This window comes from Magallana gigas, chromosome 7 (assembly GCF_963853765.1).
Source record: "Magallana gigas chromosome 7, xbMagGiga1.1, whole genome shotgun sequence".
NCBI lineage: Eukaryota > Metazoa > Mollusca > Bivalvia > Ostreida > Ostreidae > Magallana > Magallana gigas.
The window spans coordinates 2881134-2900560 of NC_088859.1; the positions used below are offsets into that span (position 1 = coordinate 2881134).

The 19427-nt window shown below is 35.2% G+C and overlaps 2 protein-coding genes across 6 annotated transcripts; one reads left to right on the forward strand and one right to left on the reverse strand.

Annotated features, from left to right (window-relative positions):
- Window positions 1-40: 40 nt before the first annotated feature.
- LOC105342053 (coilin) lies at window positions 41-7263 on the forward strand. The gene is made up of 7 exons (XM_011448838.4): window positions 41-342; window positions 2196-2922; window positions 3171-3338; window positions 3619-3666; window positions 3916-3988; window positions 4144-4220; window positions 7119-7263. Exons 1-7 carry the CDS (start codon window positions 65-67, stop codon window positions 7164-7166), a joined length of 1419 nt encoding a protein of 472 aa, XP_011447140.3. The 5' UTR covers window positions 41-64; the 3' UTR covers window positions 7167-7263.
- A 3350-nt stretch (window positions 7264-10613) lies between these two features.
- Window positions 10614-18809, reverse strand: LOC105342056 (folliculin-interacting protein 1). Of its 5 annotated transcripts, none has more exons than XM_020072839.3 (21): window positions 18651-18763; window positions 17571-17624; window positions 16637-16751; window positions 16415-16528; window positions 16211-16311; window positions 15991-16053; window positions 15814-15902; window positions 15637-15714; window positions 15318-15478; window positions 14887-14987; window positions 14648-14768; window positions 14356-14528; window positions 14065-14182; window positions 13798-13850; window positions 12691-13686; window positions 12425-12535; window positions 12132-12297; window positions 11958-12019; window positions 11734-11866; window positions 11475-11599; window positions 10614-11304 (listed from the first exon to the last, which is right to left on the reverse strand). In XM_020072839.3, exons 1-21 carry the CDS (start codon window positions 18719-18721, stop codon window positions 11226-11228), a joined length of 3084 nt encoding a protein of 1027 aa, XP_019928398.2. In that variant the 5' UTR covers window positions 18722-18763; the 3' UTR covers window positions 10614-11225. The 5 variants fall into 5 exon arrangements, with proteins under 5 accessions (XP_019928398.2, XP_011447142.2, XP_011447144.2 ...); XM_011448840.4 differs by lacking the exon at window positions 18651-18763 and adding an exon at window positions 18076-18525; XM_011448842.4 differs by lacking the exon at window positions 17571-17624 and having other exon boundaries at window positions 18651-18809.
- Window positions 18810-19427: the final 618 nt, after the last annotated feature.

Sequence of the window (19427 nt, forward strand, 5' to 3'; positions counted from 1 at the left end):
GTCGAATCATGTTAGTTCGGGCTCATCTAAATCTTTTGTGATGAAGATTTAAAAAGGAGTTAAGATGTCTGCGCCCATGGAAGGAGTCGCACCTGTCCGGGTTAAACTTCTATTTAATAATCTTCCTTTAGAAAGTTCTTGGGTTTTAGTGAAAACCGAAAAATACCCAAGAGTGAAAGAATTCTTAGATTACATAAAACGAAAATTTATTCCAAAGACTGATGGATCATTGACAATTCACATTAATGGCTGTAAAGTCCCAGAATGGGAGAAATCCTGTATATTTCGTGAAGATGACGTTGTGCAATTGTACCTGAATGAGGTGGCCTATAGTTCTAATCGGTAATATATACTTACTTTGATCGATAAAACTGTAATATATGGGACCTATACACTTCCTGATAATACATATTATGCTTTCTCAGTTACCACTGTACACTACAAGTTGATTCACAAACAAAGGTAGCAAGTCCACATTTTAAAGCAATAAACAAACTTACAAAGTTAAACGCATATTAAAGACATCAAATTTTCATTTAAAAATGAAAAATTTTAAGGTGAAATTTATTATATATTTTTCTCAAATTGAATACAGTTGAACTTTGATATCTCGAACACTGATATCTCGAATGCAGGGGATATGTCTAAGTGATTGGTAAGTCCCAACCACTTGCATTTTAAGTATTTCACCCTTGAATACTCAGATATCTCAAAGTTTTTAAACAATCCCATTTTAATTAGATTGATCTAGTTCCAGATAACAAAGTTTGACTGTAATTTGATTTTTGTTGTTACGCTATAGGAATGGATAAAAATGATTTATAAAAATCTCATACTGCAGTGCTTTCTGTGGCAGTCAGACTGGTTCTAATACCAGCAACAGACAGCACAGTTGGTAAAGCACCTGACTATAGATTTAGAGGCCCAAGTTCATTTCCCAGGCTGGTCCATCATTTCTTCATCCTGTTACATTGCTGTGACCAACCCTGGAACTAATAGGTCAATTTCTGCCAGGAAAAGATCAAACCTTTGGTGGTTGTCGAGGGTGAAGATCATTTAACGATGCCGAGTACAGAATGAGTACGCACACTTTCGCGTAGCGTTTCATTTGTATTGTGACATCATCTTTTTGCTTGGTTGACGCCACGGCGTGATAGTTTCAACTGCAGATATTCAGTGAAATTTGTTGAAAATAGCTCGTTTGATGCGTAAAATTGATATTATATTGTGGAATAAACATAAATGTCTCAAAGTATAAGCTATATTTGGGATCGTATCGAAAACGTGAAGAGGGTTCAGCAAGCCTAGCCCTCTGTCACGTTTTCTTAACCCGGCCGCCTAAATATAGTTAAATTCACTGTATATTTCAAGACAGTAACCATGTATTTTATATTGATGACCCTTAATATGTGATGTTATATATTTATTTATTACTTAGATATGTCTGAATGTTTTAATAATACTATAAAGATCACCATTTCCGCCTTTGTCAAATAAAATATAGCCATTATCTGACAAATCTGGGAAATTCGGCATACAAAAAACAACTTTGATAAGACCCCTGGAACAAACCAGGAGGTAAAAGGGTTTTTTTATTTGACCATTTGAAGCCTTTTAGGAATAACTTTGATATGTAGAACAGAAAAAGAAATCCCTAGGGCAGAAGTTTAAAAAAAAATGTGCAAAATTGATACATTTTAAGCAAAATCCCATAGGGTCCTATGTTAAAAATTAACAAACTTTGAGATGACCCCTTAAACAAACCATGTGGTAAATGTCTTATTTTTTTATCTTAAAATAATAAATATATCAGAAGAAATTCATGTAAAAAATTTCATTCAAAAATCTAGGGCAGAACAAATTAGACCCGGCCTCGTTAAGGGGGAAATGTGATGGTTAGATGGGTTTGAATACTTCAGCTCAGTTGGTAGAGCACTTGAATTGAGATTCAGGGGGCCCCGAGTTTCAAATCCTGGTCTTGTCCATCATTATTTCACTTATCCCATTACACTTTCAACACAAGATCTTTTGTTAATTTCATAATCATTTTTAAAAGCAAATAGTCTGACACCATTCACTTAATGGTAAAAAATTTAAATTTATAGAACAAATTGCATATTAACCTTCTTTAAAACAGACAACCCTTCTTATAGCTGTAACACTATTAAATGTTTAAAATTCAATATTTTTTGTAGGTTAGTAGATCCAAAAGTGTGTGAGAATAATGATGCTGAAGAAAGAATTGTACCCAAAAAAAAGAAGAAGAAAAACAAAGAGGAACCGACACCAAAGTTTAGTCTGGAGAAAGAACATGAAGAAATGGACACATGGAGATCAGCGGAAGATGATAATTTGGAGATAAAGAAAAGAAAATTGTCAAAAGAAAAACAAGATGTTGTGCCCAGTGAAAAAGATGGATCTGCCAAAAAGGCAGAAGAAGAGCAGGAAAGTGTGACCCGCAAAAGGAAAAGGACCAGAAAGCGTAAAAATCGTAAAGAAGAGATTGTTACTCCTGTGAGTGTTAGTCACAAACCGGTAAGTGTGCGGCCTCTCAGGCAATATGCAGACACATCCAACAATTTGCACATCAAGTTCTCTTCAGATAACGAGGAGGAAGAAAGAAACTCTGTGACAGACTCCAAAAGGATACAACAGGACTTCACAGACAGACAGACTCACAGAACCAGCACTCCCGTGTACCAGGCTGATCAGGACCAGTCTGCAGGGGCTGGTGATTTTACATATAATGGACAGAGTTCTTTTTCATTGGAGAAACCAAATTTGACACAGTCAGTCTTAGCGAATGGAGTGACAGTGTTCTCAAGACCAAGAAGTCGACAGATAAAGAGCAATAATTTTAGAGAACTGAGCAAAGATGAGCAACTGTCCACCAGGCTCAGCAACAGGTCCTTCATTTTACAGGTTCGATCATTTGTGCAAGACCTTTATCTGCATGCAGTTTTGTGAAAATCTTATCACTAACATCATGTATCATCAGATTTTATGGCAAAAGAGAAACATATTCTTAAAATTGAAAGAGATATTCTCGGATATTTTTTGTGTAGGAAGTTTGTTTTTTAAACTTTTGCCCCAGTAATCATCATTCATGTGTTGTGTAGCTGCACTTTGAGCAGGATGATATAACATTAGATCCTTTTTCTCATTTTTAGAACACAAGCCAAAGTAATGGAGTAGATGATCAAATTTTTACGTCAATGGACATGGCTGAGAGTAATCTATCAGGGATACCCAACATTGCCATCCCAGTACGCAGAGACTACCAGAAATTTCCATTGCTGCAGGGAGACCCCAATCCTGGAGACAAGATAGCATTCAAGGTACATGTTCTAGATTCGACCAGTGTATGACTAACCGTATTTGTTTTTTGAAAGGAAAAAAATTTCATTAAAATTTGTTTGATTTATCATGTTTACTGTGTCAAACATTTCATGAGGGGAAACAAAATTACTAGTAAACCTTACTTTCTTCAAATCTAGAATGAGAAGAAAAAATTTTTCAGCCCTTCAAGCAATTTAAAATATGTCTTTAAAAAAAATGTTTGTTCCATTTTTTGTCAGATTAAAACTGTGACATACATATTTTTGTTTTGAATCATAGATTCTAGAAATGTCTGACGATTACACCCCAGAAGTTGGAGACTACAAGGTATGATCTGTCCCCTCTCTACACTTGCACATACATACCATGTATGTCTTCCATTTTGATTTAATTTACTTTGGGTTATATTGAAGACCATGTGATTCTTTGATTCCCTGAATGATAGCCATGTAAAACTTGCACAGCCAGGACTTGAACATGTTTCTTCCCTATAGTGTTTATATGATTGACTATGTACATTTGTAATGTAAGAATGACACCAATCTACATGTAAATGACTCTGTTTGTATACCACAGGAGGCAGAAATCATTGGGTTTAACAGTTCATCCCAGATGGTGGAACTGAAAATTATACCAGGGTTCATTAAAGGTTTGTATGAGACGTTAACAAAATGCAAAATTTTGTTGATGAGCAAAATCCTTTTGTACCATAATCTGAAAATTATTTAAACAAAGCATGAAATGAAGATTATGAATCAACAACATGCCTAAAATGTTTCACTGATTTATTTTTTTCTTTGCCAGAGCGCAAGTTGGGGAAGTTTGATGTGGATTTTGGTGAGGATGAGGAGGAGGTTCACGGATCTTCCTCAAAAGTTCAGGTGAGAGCCAGAGAGAGGCACACCCTTAGATACATAGAATGAAACAACGTTTTTGTTTCAGATTAAACTTTTACATGCATTACCAGTATTAACTGGTTTTAAAAAGCAGAGTCTTCAGTCCAGAGATCAATGCAAAATACATATTTAATAGACATTGAAATATTAAGTACATGTACATATATTAATGAGTTTTCTGTTTAGACTAGGTATATTATACAAATATTGACTGGGGTTGAGGGCAACATTGATTATATTAGCCCCCGAGGGACGAAATATTGCCCGACGCGAAGCGGAGGGCAATATTTTCGTCCCAAGGGGGCTAATATAATCAATGTTGCCCGAAAACACAGTCAACATTTGTTTTGTTATATGAAGAAACAAACCAAAATTTAAGAAAGTAATTGAAAACAGATCGCCGTAATTTTCTCAGCTCAACAAAGAATTCACGAATTCAAATTTGTGCAAAGTTCATTTCCAAAATATCCTCAGCATCAAACGGTCACTGTTGATATTCCGCTGACCGGAAGAATGAAAATACAGATGTTCTACCTGATTTTACTTCACAGTAATTCGCAAATCCTTATATCCGTTATGATAGCAAACCGTCGCATTGCGCGTCCGTTGTTTACTTGCCTTGACTGACTGTCTATTATGACGTCACCTTGTTTTGGAGTCGCGAAGAGTTATTTACGACATCGTTTACGAATCAACAAATCAGAGGCGATTATTTGAAATAGAGGGAATGTTCTCTAGATATTATTCCTAGCCAGTCAATATCAAAAAAATATTGACCGGTCAATATTTTTCGGACGAGCTAATATTACAGTTATTGACTATTTGTCTATATAGAGTTATATAGTGAGAATATACTACTGAATATAACAATATACAATTATTTAATGCTTTAGCAGTCAATAGACCAGAATATTTTTCCCGAGGTGCAGGGAACAGTTCAGTATGATCTATTGCCCGAGGCCAACGGCCGAGGGCAATAGATCATACTGAGCTGTTCCCTGCACCAAGGGAAAAAATTCTGGTCTATTGACTGTTCAAGCGTTAAATAATTGTTTTATTACCTAATTCCTTTTTTAGTTTTCGGGGTTTACAATTTCCATATTGCAATGATTTTCGTGCCATTATGCAATATACTAAGATTTTTTTTCATCTTTTACATGCACAAAACCTGTTGCATGCATTACAACATCTCAATTTAATAGTTTACACAAAGAAGGGGGAATCTTCAACCTATTAGATTTTAAATACATGTAGTCTTTTACCTTATATCAGGCTTTAAAACTATTGATTATTTGATACTCCATTTTGATAACATTGAATTTGGTTTCACCAAGTACTAAAAACAGCGTCTATGTAAAGGAATATACATTCCATGAGAACTATCGAAAGGATGTAACATTAACATACCAGCGTTCTGAAATACGTTGCCGGTCCAATAGATCGCAGTCTATTGACCGGCGGTCAATAGATCGCAGTCTATTGACCGTCGGTCCAATAGATCGAAGACTATTGACCGGCGGTCTAATAGATCGCAGTCTATTGACCGGCAGTTCAAAATAGACGCAAATATTTAATATGTAATAAAACAACAAAATCCCTTTGATTAGGTAATAATATGAAATATTTACTATGATTAAAATTTTTCTTTAAAGTAGACATCATTTTTCAGATAGCTTATGTAAAACAATTACAAAGAAGGATATATACAAAATGCTTGGGTAACAAAGATGTAAACATGTGGTTATCATGTATTCTAAAGCAGTACTTAACACATGTGTACATTAAATTACCTTTCCTTTATGTCTTTTTATGGATGCTTATGAATGCTTCTGAAATCTGAATCCAGTTTTCCAACAACAACAAAATTCAAATAGATTAGATTAAAAGTATACAGTTAAACTTCGGTATCTCAAACTTGGTGGGACTGAGGAAAAAATTTGAGATATCCAAGGGTTCAAGATATCGAAGTTGATGAAAGTTGGTCTATAATGTTTTAATCGATTTTTTTCTAATGGTCTGAACTGAAGTTTGAGTTAAGCACCCTTGCAAGATAATCTAACCATCCCCCGGCTTGAGACTAGGTCCTTTGGTAGATTGATTATCAGATATGATCTGTACTGAAAATTGACTCTCTGGTGCAGATTTATACACCTCAAAAATTATTTAGTTAATAAATTTCTTGATTATTTTTCAATTTATTGTGTTTTGTGTGTAAGAAATAATCATCACGAGCTATTTTTAATTATTGTCTCATCTGAAGTCACTATATCGGCATTATCGATAACATAGCTTCAGTAATTACAGAGAAAGGGTTTCAACAGCTTGGGGCTATTAAGGTGTGAAAATCACAGGTGACCTCAGTAATAGCACATGCTATACATAAGAATCTGTTCAATAGACTGGAAAATCAGCCTAAAAGAGAGACAGTGCACTGAAGGTGTGACATTATTAAGGCGCTGAATTGACTTGACCTCGAGATAACGCACGTCTTTAAGTGACTGGGGCGGTAAATTTACTTCGAGATAAGTGGGGTATTCGAGATTTCCATGTTTGACACACTGGGGGTTTTCTAAATCACTTATATAGTAAAAATGGCAGGGACCACAATTACCTTGAGATATCCCCGGTATTCGAGATATCGATAATTGAAATATCAAAGTTTAACTGTACCGGTACTTTAAAAGCTCTAAATAGACGGGTCACACTCTATCTACAAAAATAAAACTGACCACATATTATGCACTAATTACACATAGCAGCAAAACATTGAGTCCATTAATTTATAGCATTGAAGAAGCTGCATGAGTTATTTTATGTATTCTAGTATTCTATTTTGATACTGCTGTACACTTTTGACCATCTGACTTGTATTTATCATTTCAGAATCACCCTTTGACCTCCCTGATGGAAGTGAGGCTCATCACAGACTGAGGAAATCTCCAGCCATTCTACTCACAGACTTAACATAGATTCTTGTGACTTTGTAATGAGTGTAATGTTTCATTTAGTAAATGTTTCCATAAACCTATTGTTTACTTGTTTATGTTGTAAAGGCCACAGTGTGAGAGATGGGGTCAATTACAATGGAAAGTAATTAATTAAATTACAATTACTTGCTTAAATTCTTCAATTAAATTACCATTACCATTACAAGAGTTTTCAAATGTAATTAATTAAATTACAATTACTTTGCAGATGTAATTAATTAAATTACAAATTACATTTTCATCAAAATTTACTAAAACCATGATTCATATATAACACATAAACATTTAAGGAGGTATATATCTATAATATGAATAAAATTTCCTCGTAATCAAAATAATTTCACTGTTTGAGAATTTGCTAACTATTCTGATAATCAGTTACAATTTTTGGAAAGAAAAAATATAAATTTGGTTTTTAGCTCTCCTGAGCCAAAGGCTCAAGTGAGCTTTTCTGATCACAATTTGTCCGTTGTCTGTCGTTGTCGTTGTTAACTTTTCACATTTTCATCTTCTTCTCAAGAACCACTGGGCAGATTTCAACCAAATTTGGCACAAAGCATTACTAGGTGAAGGGGATTCAAGTTTGTTCAAATGAAGGGCCACGCCCTCTTTAAAGGGGAGATAATTGAGAATTATTGAAAATTTGTTGGTATTTTTCAAAAATCTTCTTCTCAAAAACTATTTGGCCTGAAAAGCTAAAAGTTGTGTGGAGGCATCCTCAGGTAGTGTAGATTCAAGTTTGTTCAAATCATGGTCCCCAGGGGTAGGGAGGGGCCACAATTGGGGGATCAAGTTTTACATAGGAATATAAAGAGAAAATCTTTAAAAATCTTCTTCTCAAAAACTATTGGGCCAGAAAAGCTCAAATTAAAATGGTAGCATCCACAGGTAGTGTAGATTCAAATTTGTTCAAATCATGGTCCCCGGGGGTAGGGTGGGGCCACAATTGGGGGATCAAGTTTTACATAGGAATATATAGAGAAAATCTTTAAAAAATCTTCTTCTCAAAAACTATTTGACCAAGAAAGTTCAAATTGGCGGGTAACCATCCTCAGATAATGTAGATTTAAGTTTGTTCAAATCATGGTCCCTGAGGGTAGGGCGGGGCACAATGGGGGATACATTTTTATACATAGAGAAAATCTCTAAAAAATCTTCTTCTCAAAACTTTTTGGCCAGGAAAGCCGAAATCTGAGTGGAAGCATTTCCAAATCGTATATAGATTCAAGTTTGTTAAAATAATAATCCAGTGGAATGGTGAGGCCACAGTGGGGAATGAATTTTTACATAGGAATATATAGAGAAAATCTTTAAAAATATTCTTTTTAAAGACCATTTGGCCAGAAAAGCTTTAACTTGTGTAGAGGCATCCTCGGGTAGTGTAAATTCAAAATCACAGTCCCTAGTGATAGGGCGGGGCCGTGATGGCGGTTTGAATTTTTACATAGGAATATATCGAGAAAATCTTTAAAAATATTCTGGGAAAGTTTTTCGGTCCAAAACTCAGTACATAGTGTGAAAGCACAGGTTATGCAGATATAAGTTTGATGAAACCATGATACCCTAGAGAAAAGTGGGGCCACAAAATGGGGGGGGGGGGTAAATAGGAATAGATAAAAATCTTCTTACAGGTACAACAACAAAAGGGGCTTGGTATTTACCAAAAGAAAGAGGTGGAAAAAAATTGGCAGATTTTCAAATTTTTTTAGCAAGATCTACTGTACTTAGTTGCCAAGATATTTTGATCATGTAATGCTAATTTGCTCAGAATTAAGGCAATTGTTGCTCAGGTGAGCGATGTGGCCCCTGGGCCTCTTGTTATTGTTTATTTTAAAACTGGTAGTCACAATAAGGAGGTGTCCCATACACCCTGATATTCAATAAACATTCAAAAGTCATATCCCTTAACCTACACCTACCATGTCAACTAAAGTATTTCTTGCATGCAAAACTATTATATGAAAACTTTCTCCTTTGCATTTTTATACATTATTTTTTTTCTTTGTAAATACAATGCCAAAGTACAGGTTAATCTTGGGTAGAGTGCAGACTTTAATTGTTATCAAAACACAATTCACACCTGTTGTTCTCTACCTAATTATCAAAATGTTAGCAATAAGGGAAAACACCCTGCGGCCATGTTAGGCATCAAAAACTTAAACCCATTTGAAGCCATGCATTTTAGCTCTGTGTATTTTAGGCTATCAATTACAAAGCATGACTTGATAGTTTATATAATTTCGATAACACTGATTTTGTTTGTAAATTTAACAGTGATGTTTTAAACTAACTCAATGATAATTGACACACTAATTATTCTAATAAGAAGGGAAATAAGTATTTTTTAAGAAAAAAGAGATCAAACAAATGATCAAATGCATGTACTTAATTAAATTTTGGAAACTTATCATTAAATATTGAATCACTGAAAAAATCCATTTCGAAAAATATTTAGTATCATAATGATATATATAATAATAGTTTAATGCTTATTAACTACTCTTCGAACTTGACCTAATGTACCATTGTGTGGGGAAAAATGGGTAGTGGACAGCTTAATATTTACATGTCCATCAGCGTGTAATTGAAAGTAATTGAAAAGTAATTGGAATTACATGCCTTTTTTGAAAGTAATTAATTAAATTACCATTACATGTAATTGAAAATGTGACCAATTACACATTACTTCCAATTACATCAAAAATTGTAATTAATTACACTCAATTACCATTACAAATTACCATTACCCCATGCCTGGGCCACACCAATATAATTTCTTGTTTGTCGGACATTCAGTGAAAAAAGGTATGAGCAGGCGAGCGACTAAGTAATAAAATTATTATTTTTTGTAGCCAAAATTTTTAGACGGAAGATAAATTAATTTGTGCAGACAGTTATATATATTTTTTTTACTTGTTTCTGATGTATAAATTAAAACTATCCAAAAAACAAGAAATAGAGCAGAAATAGAACAGAATAGAATTGAATAGCGCAGAATTTCCTGTATCTGGGAAATTAGTGATATTATTTGTATACTTTTATTTAAATACGAGCACGCAGGGTCCGACAAACAAGATATTATATTGGTGTGGCCTAAAGTGTTACTGATTGTATAGACATTCTATCCCCGAAAACAGTGTACAGTTATAAGCCAATTCACACATACAAACTCCTTGTAAATCGTCTTTTAAATCAGTTTGTACTGGTGTCTATCGACACACTTGAATCTCTCATTCCATGTGTTGATATGACATTACAAACATGTACATCTGTAATTCTTTAAAAAAACACACTTCTTTGTTTTCTAGCAGTTTGCTAACTTTTGAACTGTTTAACGTCTGATTCACAGAGGACTCAACGACCACTCCATTTGCATAGAAAAAGAAAAATGTAAAATTTCAGATTTATTCAAATTTGATTCTATAACAATACTGGCAAAATGGACAAAAAGAATTACCGGTACTGATGGACATTAAGAAATTATACAAAGATCAACTGATTTGTCAGAGGTGTGCAAATACATGTATAAGGTTGAAGCTTAGAAATGATGTTTCTTAAAATGGTCTTCAATGGCAGACAATGATAAAAATAAGCACATGTAGCATGAATCAAAAAACAAAACATTCCAAGATAAATGAAAGGAAACATTTTAATTTTAATTTCAGGTGAATTTTGAACGTAGACTTTTACTGAAGTTGACCTTGATTAATACATCTGGCTACACACATGACAAAAATAAAGCTTGTATAAGTAGACAGCTGATCTCGTATCACATAGTAATGCTGCCTGAAGAGTGGCTCAGTAAACAAAAGGTTTCTCTATACCAGACCACCCACAAAGATCCTTTAATGGACGGTCTGTCTCCATAAGATCATCTCCGTGGCTCAGCAAACAGACAATCTGTTCATAAAGGACCATTCCCAAAGACAGATCTGTCCAGATAAGACACCCTTCAAGGGTAAAGTATAGACAGTCCAAGGGACAGACCAGTACTCTGCTGGTGTCAGACCACCCCCAGGGACAGATGGGGGGAATGCGTTCCTGCAATGGCAACCAGCAATGGTAGATCTCCAGCATCAAACCTACAAATAAAACCATCCAGTGTCATCCAGTGTTTGACTGTAGTCATTGATTTTACCTAACAACAGTATTCTCTCACCCTACTTGTATCGTGTACTTGAAGAAATCTTTTTAATTTTTTTTCACTTTAGTTCTTAATAGTCTCTATAACTTGATTAATGTTCAGTCTTACCCAAGTAACTTTGTAATCCCTTTAATGTCACAAGGCCCAGGATTTTTGCTGTCTCTCAAGTACTCAGCAAGCATGATGCTTTTGAAGTAAATTTCCTGTAGACGATCCTCTAAATGCATTAAGCACTACAAACAAAAGCAAAAACATTTATAGTATATAGGATGTATAAGCATGTACATGTGTATTTCTGGGCAAGCATTCTCTGAACTGATGAACTTCACAGAATTTCGATTATAAATATGGTGATGTATGAACTTACAAATTCTGAGCTCATTTTAAGTTTATGAAGCTGTTGAACAGCATCCATCATGTTACAAACGAGCTGCGAAGCGACCACCCGGCTAACTTTGGGAGGCTGATCGGACGATTTACTGCTCATGATGTCGACAGTCCTACAAAACAATGGAGGACACATGTATCTGTTGAATTTCTCAATGGCATACATTGGTATATTAACTAATTAATCAATTTTGCAATTCTTACCACTTGTCTGTATCAGCGACAATAAACACAGCTTCTGTGATTGGTTCGTCTAACACTGGATGCTGCAATAAGGTAAAAGCCTTATATAAATATTCATGAACATTATAAAAGGTTGATACCAGCATATATGTTTGCGTATCATACACAAAAGAGATGAACTGAAGCCATACAAACCTGTGTGGCCATATGTAGGTCAATGATGAGTCTCTCTTTGAAGTTGGTGTCGGAGGTTCCATGCAGGACAAAATTTGAAAGGTAATGGTCAGAAAAATCTGCCAGAAGTGACCGTCCAAAGTTCCTGTCAAACATCTTAATGCTACTATTTTTCTCACTGCTTATGCTAAAATCAAGGGAAAAATAAAAATCATGTTATTTCTTCATATATCTGACAAATAGTTGAAACAAGCACTTTAATGGTGACACCATGAAAAAATATTAAATGAATTACTATGGATTCAGGTAAATACCTTGGCATACTCAGCTCTTTGAAATGAACAAGAGGGTCCATGTGGTCAAAATCGAAACTGCTGGTGGAGGATAGGTGCCGCCGTCTATTTAGTTCAGTGGGGGTAACAGACCTGAAAGAATAAAGGACATGTTTAAATTAATATGATAAAAACACATACAATGTTACCAGTAATTTTGGAGATATTCTTACAGTTGATATGGGTATCTGTGTACTGACAAAATCTATAACAATATAGACTGTTTTCATTTTCAATATGTTGCATACCTGCAGCGCCCCGGATTATAGGTGGAGGGTTTAGAGAGTTCAGAGCTGATCTGTCTAGACAGGGGGGACACCTTGGGTCGTGCGGTCTGACCCACTGACCCAAGACGTCTCTGATGCGTTCCTCCCACTTCCGCCTCCAAGGCTTCCGGCAGACATTCCAATGACTGGGATGTCACTAGGTCTCTTATTGCTGGATGAATCACCACTCGCTTGTCTTCTGGAACTTCATCGATCGTTTTAGTTTCAATGCTATCATCATCCATGTACTCGTTAAACATACTAAGGCTCCTTTCTGAAAGATACAGGTGTTTGATATCTGCTGTGGACGGAGTTTTGACTGTCGCCTCCTTGTGGCTCAACTTAGATGAAAACACTGAGGTGGTATTGGCAGGATTCGTTACTTTCTCCTCACAAGTCCCGTTAGTTATGGCTCTGTTGACATTTCTCACAGTTTCTATGCGAACGTTTTCCACCACGTTATCTGTCGACAGTCTACACTTGATCTTTTCCCCGTCCTCCGACTGAACTATTGAGCAATACCCTTCATCCTGATTCATCTCTAGTGATGATTCCACCTCGTTATTCCTTTTCACATCACTTCCCTCATGAAGAATAGGGTGGCCATGCAGATCTAGTTTCAGACTTTTCCTGTCCACACTGCGGTTGAAGTCCCCACTGCTGTGAACATCATGCGTTCCACTGTCAGTTACATTTATCACAGAATTGCTATTATTATAGTAATTTTCAAGTTTCTCGTCGGCGCCTGTGGGGAATTTGAAGCCCTCCTGTACGGGGGTTTTATCCTCCTCCTGTGCTTCCAGACTGATGTCTTCTAAGAACGACTTCAGGGAACCAAGCTCACTGTTCTCATGAACGTCACTACAGCGTATAAAGTAGCTCAATATGTAAAGGATTTTCCTGACAATGTCCGCTTTTTTCCCCACAATAATAGTCCTAGCTATCTTCAGTGGATAACCAATAGCACCATACATATCCCTAAAAATCAGACCAAAAACAAGGATTAAGGATAACGATCAGCATATTTTAACCACTTGTTTCAACAACTTCATATCATAGGAGAAATTCTTATGAAACTCCTGTTCTTACCCTAACTGTGCCCACAGTGGGTTGTAAGGATGAGTTTTGGCTAATGTGTCAACCTGTAACAGTTAAACAATTACATGTGTAATAAGTCTACATATTTCATAATTTCAGATAAAATGAGCTGGGTTCCACCCGCCATAATAGATTTTGCTTATTAACTTACATCCTTGAAATATTTTACTATGACAACTTATTTGCAATCACAAAAATAAAAAATATTTTTAGGATAACATAATACCCTAAAAAAGAAAATAAATAATTTACACATACCCATTTAGCGGAGTGATTATGGAGGTATGTTTTGGAAGGCGTGCCCCCAGCCGGGGTTACCGTGGGAACCCAGGCGAGATGATGAGTCAGCACTGCTGTCACCAAAGTACTCATAAAACTGTCAGAAAAATAATCACACAAAATTACTAAGTCATAAACACACACACAAAATTACTTTCATAAACACACACACAAAATTTAATACCTGGACTAACAAAAACAAAAGGAAACCTGTTAAAATGTGCCAGTGAATGCCAAAATAAGAATTACACACAGGCATTGACAACTTACAACTCATTATTTTTGCTGTCAAACTTGTTGATGAGTGAGACCAACTCCCTCATAAAGGTCTCACAGATCTGGTAGCGGTAGCTGGGGTGGGACATCATGCTCAGCCACACGGGCTCACTGAGGCGCGGCGTGGTGTACAGGTCCATTATGTCTCCACGGAATATCTCCAGAGCCTGAAACCCAAGCAATTTTTAACATGATAAAATGTAGTTGGCTTTTCCATAATCACAAGGTCCTTCTTGTATTAAGGAATCTCTGTCTAAGATATCAGTACAAAACCAACAAAGCTTACCTCCATGACAATGTCCACAAACTTGTTTTTGGAGCAGTAGGCTTTCTCCACTGCCATTTTTAACTTTTCAAGGTGACCTTCGATCAGTGTAATGTGAGAAAAGAAGAAATTCTGGAAAATTCTACAAAAAGCAAGGAATACTTTTACAAAGATGACCAATGTCTTACAATGCATGCATCTATCTCTCCAGCAATCAAATTTAAGGAAACTTCCACAAAATTGAGGCATCGGCCACTCACAAGTTCTCCTGTTCATTCTGCTTCTGGTCGCCCCCGAACACAATGCCTAGAGCGAGCTTACTCTTTCTCTTTCTACAGCCTGGCTGAGGACCCAGTGAGTTCTACAAACAGCAATAAAAAAATAGATTAATAATCTGTTTAATACATGTTATTAATAATTTATTTAAAACAAGGACATCAAAGTACATTGTATTCTGGGTCCAAAGGCTATTATTACAAAGTTGTTAACATTAAATGTGGCAAAACTATAAGAATTTATAATTTGTAAAAAAAAAACCAAATGGATCATTTATTGCTCATTTTGAAATACTGCATGCATAAGTAAATATCTGATCCACAGTAAGGAAAATTTAAAAATATGGCCTCATTAAAATATTAATTCTTTGTAGATTTCATAAGTAACAAAGTACAGAACTAAGCTAAATAATTACAGGTGCATCTTGGGCAGCCAGGTTGTCCTGCGAGTTGCGTTTCTTGATTCCCTCGAAGGAAGTGGCCATACTTCTCATCCAGCGCCGATGCATGCTGCTGTAACTACTGGCGTTACTGCTGGGGGAGGGGAAAGGCGTGTGGAAACTGCCACTGGATGTCACTGAAGAGAAACACAATGGCATAATGAAACATTGGTATAATGAAACAATGGTATAATGAAACAATGGCATAATGAAACATTGGTATAATGGAAACAAACATATCCATCTTCTGTTCTCAACTCTTAGAGAAAGTTCTCAATGAAAAGAGTCTACTAACATGAAGCCAGTCCACTGTCTCTATCGTAAATATCAAAGGTGGCGATTCTATCAGGTACATCCATGGGGACACTGTGATCTGAAAGAAAACACCACAATAACAAGCTAATCAGCTTAAAAAAGAGGTATTTTTGGATCTCTCATGATGAAATATCAATAACCAAAATTTATGACCTACCATTTGTATGGGGTTTCTCCGGCTGATAAATGAGCCGCGGACTGGTTTGTTCTCCTTGACTTTGATAACTTTGATCTAGATCGAGGTCACTGAAACATAACAATTAAGACATGTAGTCAGCATTGAAACAATGTGTTTAGAATAATAATGCTGTCATAATAAAGCCTAAGTGCCTACCAGTGAAGGGATTCTTGTTTTGGGGTGGTTGGAATAAAGACTTTGGTCAGCAGCATCTGTGACCTACAAAATAAAGACATGGTCAATGAATATAAACATGAACAATATAAAAAAAACTAAAATTGTAAGTATATTTAACAAAGTGATCCAATTTTTTATACATTAAATTACAAATTATATATTATGCTTTACAGTTTTATTGAATATGTGGTGAGCTTACCACAGGAAATGGACTTTGAGGGAGGAGCCCTTTTGTGCCATTCCCACACTGCCAAATAGCACCTCCTCGAGCGTCTTGAAATCCGAACATGGCTTTGTTAACTGTCACACACAAGATAAAAATCACATAGATAAAATTTTAAATGATACATAATCTAAAACTGTAATGTTGTGAAGATATTCACAAATGTGATCCTTCATTTACCTGGTACTTGGCCTGATATCGGGGGCAGCTGTTCTCCCCTGCGGAAGTGTTAGGACTTGTATTTGGCTGGGTTTCTCTTCTGTGACATTTTGAACTTCGAGAACATCTGGACTGCTATTTATTTGCAAAAAATAACAACGTTTTAAACTTTATTCTGGTAACAATTTGGGTTTCTCAGAGAGAGACAGAGAGAGAATTTGCAAGCTCTATTAAGCATCCTACCTTTTCCTCTACTTTAATGACTGACTTTGAGTCAAACAAAATGCTGCGATTTCCATCCAACTCACTGTAGAGCAGCAATCTGATCTGAGACGGGTCAAAATCTGGAGTCTTCCACCTGATAAAGAGAGCAGAAATCAGAATGTTATCATCCCTTGCAAAAGAATATAGAGCACACAGACTGAGCGGTATGTATCATGCAGAGTGATAAATTGCAAGTTACATTACACTTTTTGTGGATCACAGGGGAGAATGAGGAGGGGGTGGGGTGGAAGAGGGCCAATATTCTTGATTTTGCGAGTACCACTTATAAATTACTCCAAGTTCTGTGATCAATTATAAGTTATATTCAAATAAAGATACATTTGACAATATTATCAATGAAACACATATAATATTTTTTAACAAACAACAAAAGTTTTCCCCTGAATGATTCAAAATTTCATCATTGCCATATATTTTTTATAGAAATCAATGCTTTATATACCTGTATACTGATTTTTCAGAGTACATTTCTCTCTGCTGATAAAATTTAATGATTAGTTTTAGTCTTCTCTATTAATAGAAAGAAACAAGACTACTGAAAAATTAATCAAATATCATAGATGTATTAGCACTTTTCAGCAGCAAGATTCTTGGAAACATTTAGCCAGAGAAGCTTGACTTTTACACAACACCCTGAATCATAAGTTTGTCATACTCTGTATCAATGCTGCATGTGTGTGTGGGTATAAAAAGCTATGCTCAACAGGAAGTATGTGACAAGCAACTTGAGCTTACTCGAGCAATGAGTACAGATGGCTCATGGGCACCAAGCTTGTTAATTGTTATCTGACAAAGGTTGATTTTTAACAGGAAGCAAAGTATGTTTGGGAAGTGGATGTACATTTGTTTGCTTTATAGGAGGTGTCTGTGTAAACAGGTGGTCCATGCTTACTCTCCAAGAAGAAATATCTCCTTTCTATTGTAGATTTGAGAGGGATGTAACACCCTTAATGAAATAAAAAATAATAACACAGCATTAAGAATAGTTATAAACTGTGTTATGGCAGATTTAATTTTTGAGAGTTCTTGCAAACACTTGTACTTTTAAACAAAATACTGTTACGTAATTCTTATCGACCCAATGTGGATCTGTTTCAAGGAGAATCAAAAAGGAACTGATGATATAATATATTTGGCCAGTATATTATATCATAAATTCAAAACCAGAAAATAACTATGTTGCATAAGAACACTTTTTCAAGTTTTATCATCATTCGACATCATAAAATCTTATTTATTTGAGGTAAGTATTAAATTAATGATTAAGAATAGCTCCATCTTTCACTATTGATTTTAATTTTAACATAGTAGAAAAATAAAAAGCATGGAGAAACCATAAGAATGTTCTCCAGCATTGTATTAACAGAGATTAACTGTTGCATAACAGGTAAAGTTACCTTTTTCTGAACACGGATTTGTTAATAATCCAACGGTCAGTAATATTGGTACCACTTGTAATATCAGCTAATAGTCCCATAGCTACTGTAGATTTTACATAAATCCCCATGCACACTCTCCAATAAGCTCAGTGTAAATCTAAACTTTAGTCATTCTGTAATAGTGGGTTCGTTGTGTGTGATCAGGGTACATTGTGATCCACATTCATGTGAACAAGTCACATGCCTATCAGCTGTCCTCACACAATAACCGCAGTCAACGTAGGCTGCCCGCAATCCCACGTCTTTTTCAGTTTTCTTTGTTTTTACTTCATATTAATTCAGTATTTTACATCATAATTCAATATTTAACATCTTAATTCAGTATTTAACATTAAAACAAGGTAAATAACTATGATATAGTTTTCGGAGTATACAAACAACGACTTTTACATCATAATACGAGCCCCACTCAACATGTAAACAAAGTCCCGTGATCTCTGACACAACTTCACGCGATCAATGTGAAATCTGTGGTCAACTATGCTGGTCGTACAAATTAAGAAGAAAAGTTTATACAGAAGAGAATAACTTACTCTTTTCCTTTGTTGAATAAGTTTGAATTTCTCCCACATTTACGATTCTGAAAAATTTTAAGTAAAGCCATATTTTTTCAAGCCTCCATTACTCCATGGTGTCACATGATTGTAAGACCATTTTCTGTAAGACCAATTCCGATTGGCTTATCTTCTACTAGACGGTGGAATGCCAGTTCGGATATTTTCTAGTTTTTTCGACATCAACAATGATAAGGGATTCCTGATCTATTTAAAGATTTTTTCGGGGCGCATCAAGATATTTATAAATAGATATCACGTATTTTATCCTTCTGGAATAACCTCAAATAATATTGGGTGGAATTTCCTAAAATGTAGTCCCGTTTGTTTTGGAAAATCCTCTGAACCTTTTTTTTTTTTTTTTGGAAACATTTTATTGAAACTCTTTTACAATTTTACATACATGGTACAAGAAAAATTAATATATAGCATAATATTATGCAAAAGAGTTATATATGATAGAGAAAGTAAAAAGAGAGAAAAAAAAAGACAGACAGACAGGCAATCACATCATGTACATCAAACATAAATCAGCTATGTATATTTTACTTCTAGTAATAACTATAGTAGATTTTGGGTTTATAATTCATAAGTTCTATGTAATATCTAATATATATGCTACCTACAGCAAATCACAAATTGCTTTCCATTCTCTTTCATATTCTAAATATTTGCAGTTTTTTTCTGTTATTGCTACAGCCTCATATATTATCTTGAGGACAGAGATTGTATGGAATCATAGGCAACAAGATTTCA

Coding starts and splice junctions, on each gene's coding strand:
- LOC105342053 (XM_011448838.4), top strand. CDS start 65: ATGTCTGCGCCCATGGAAGGAGTCGCACCTGTCCGGGTTAAACTTCTA. Junction 2,923..3,170: donor ACAGGTCCTTCATTTTACAG/GTTCGATCATTT, acceptor TCTCATTTTTAG/AACACAAGCCAAAGTAATGG. Junction 3,339..3,618: donor GAGACAAGATAGCATTCAAG/GTACATGTTCTA, acceptor TTTGAATCATAG/ATTCTAGAAATGTCTGACGA.
- LOC105342056 (XM_011448840.4), bottom strand. CDS start 18,185: ATGGGGATTTATGTAAAATCTACAGTAGCTATGGGACTATTAGCTGAT. Junction 16,752..17,570: donor GAGATATTTCTTCTTGGAGA/GTAAGCATGGAC, acceptor TCTCTTTATCAG/GTGGAAGACTCCAGATTTTG. Junction 16,312..16,414: donor GATATCAGGCCAAGTACCAG/GTAAATGAAGGA, acceptor TGTGTGTGACAG/TTAACAAAGCCATGTTCGGA.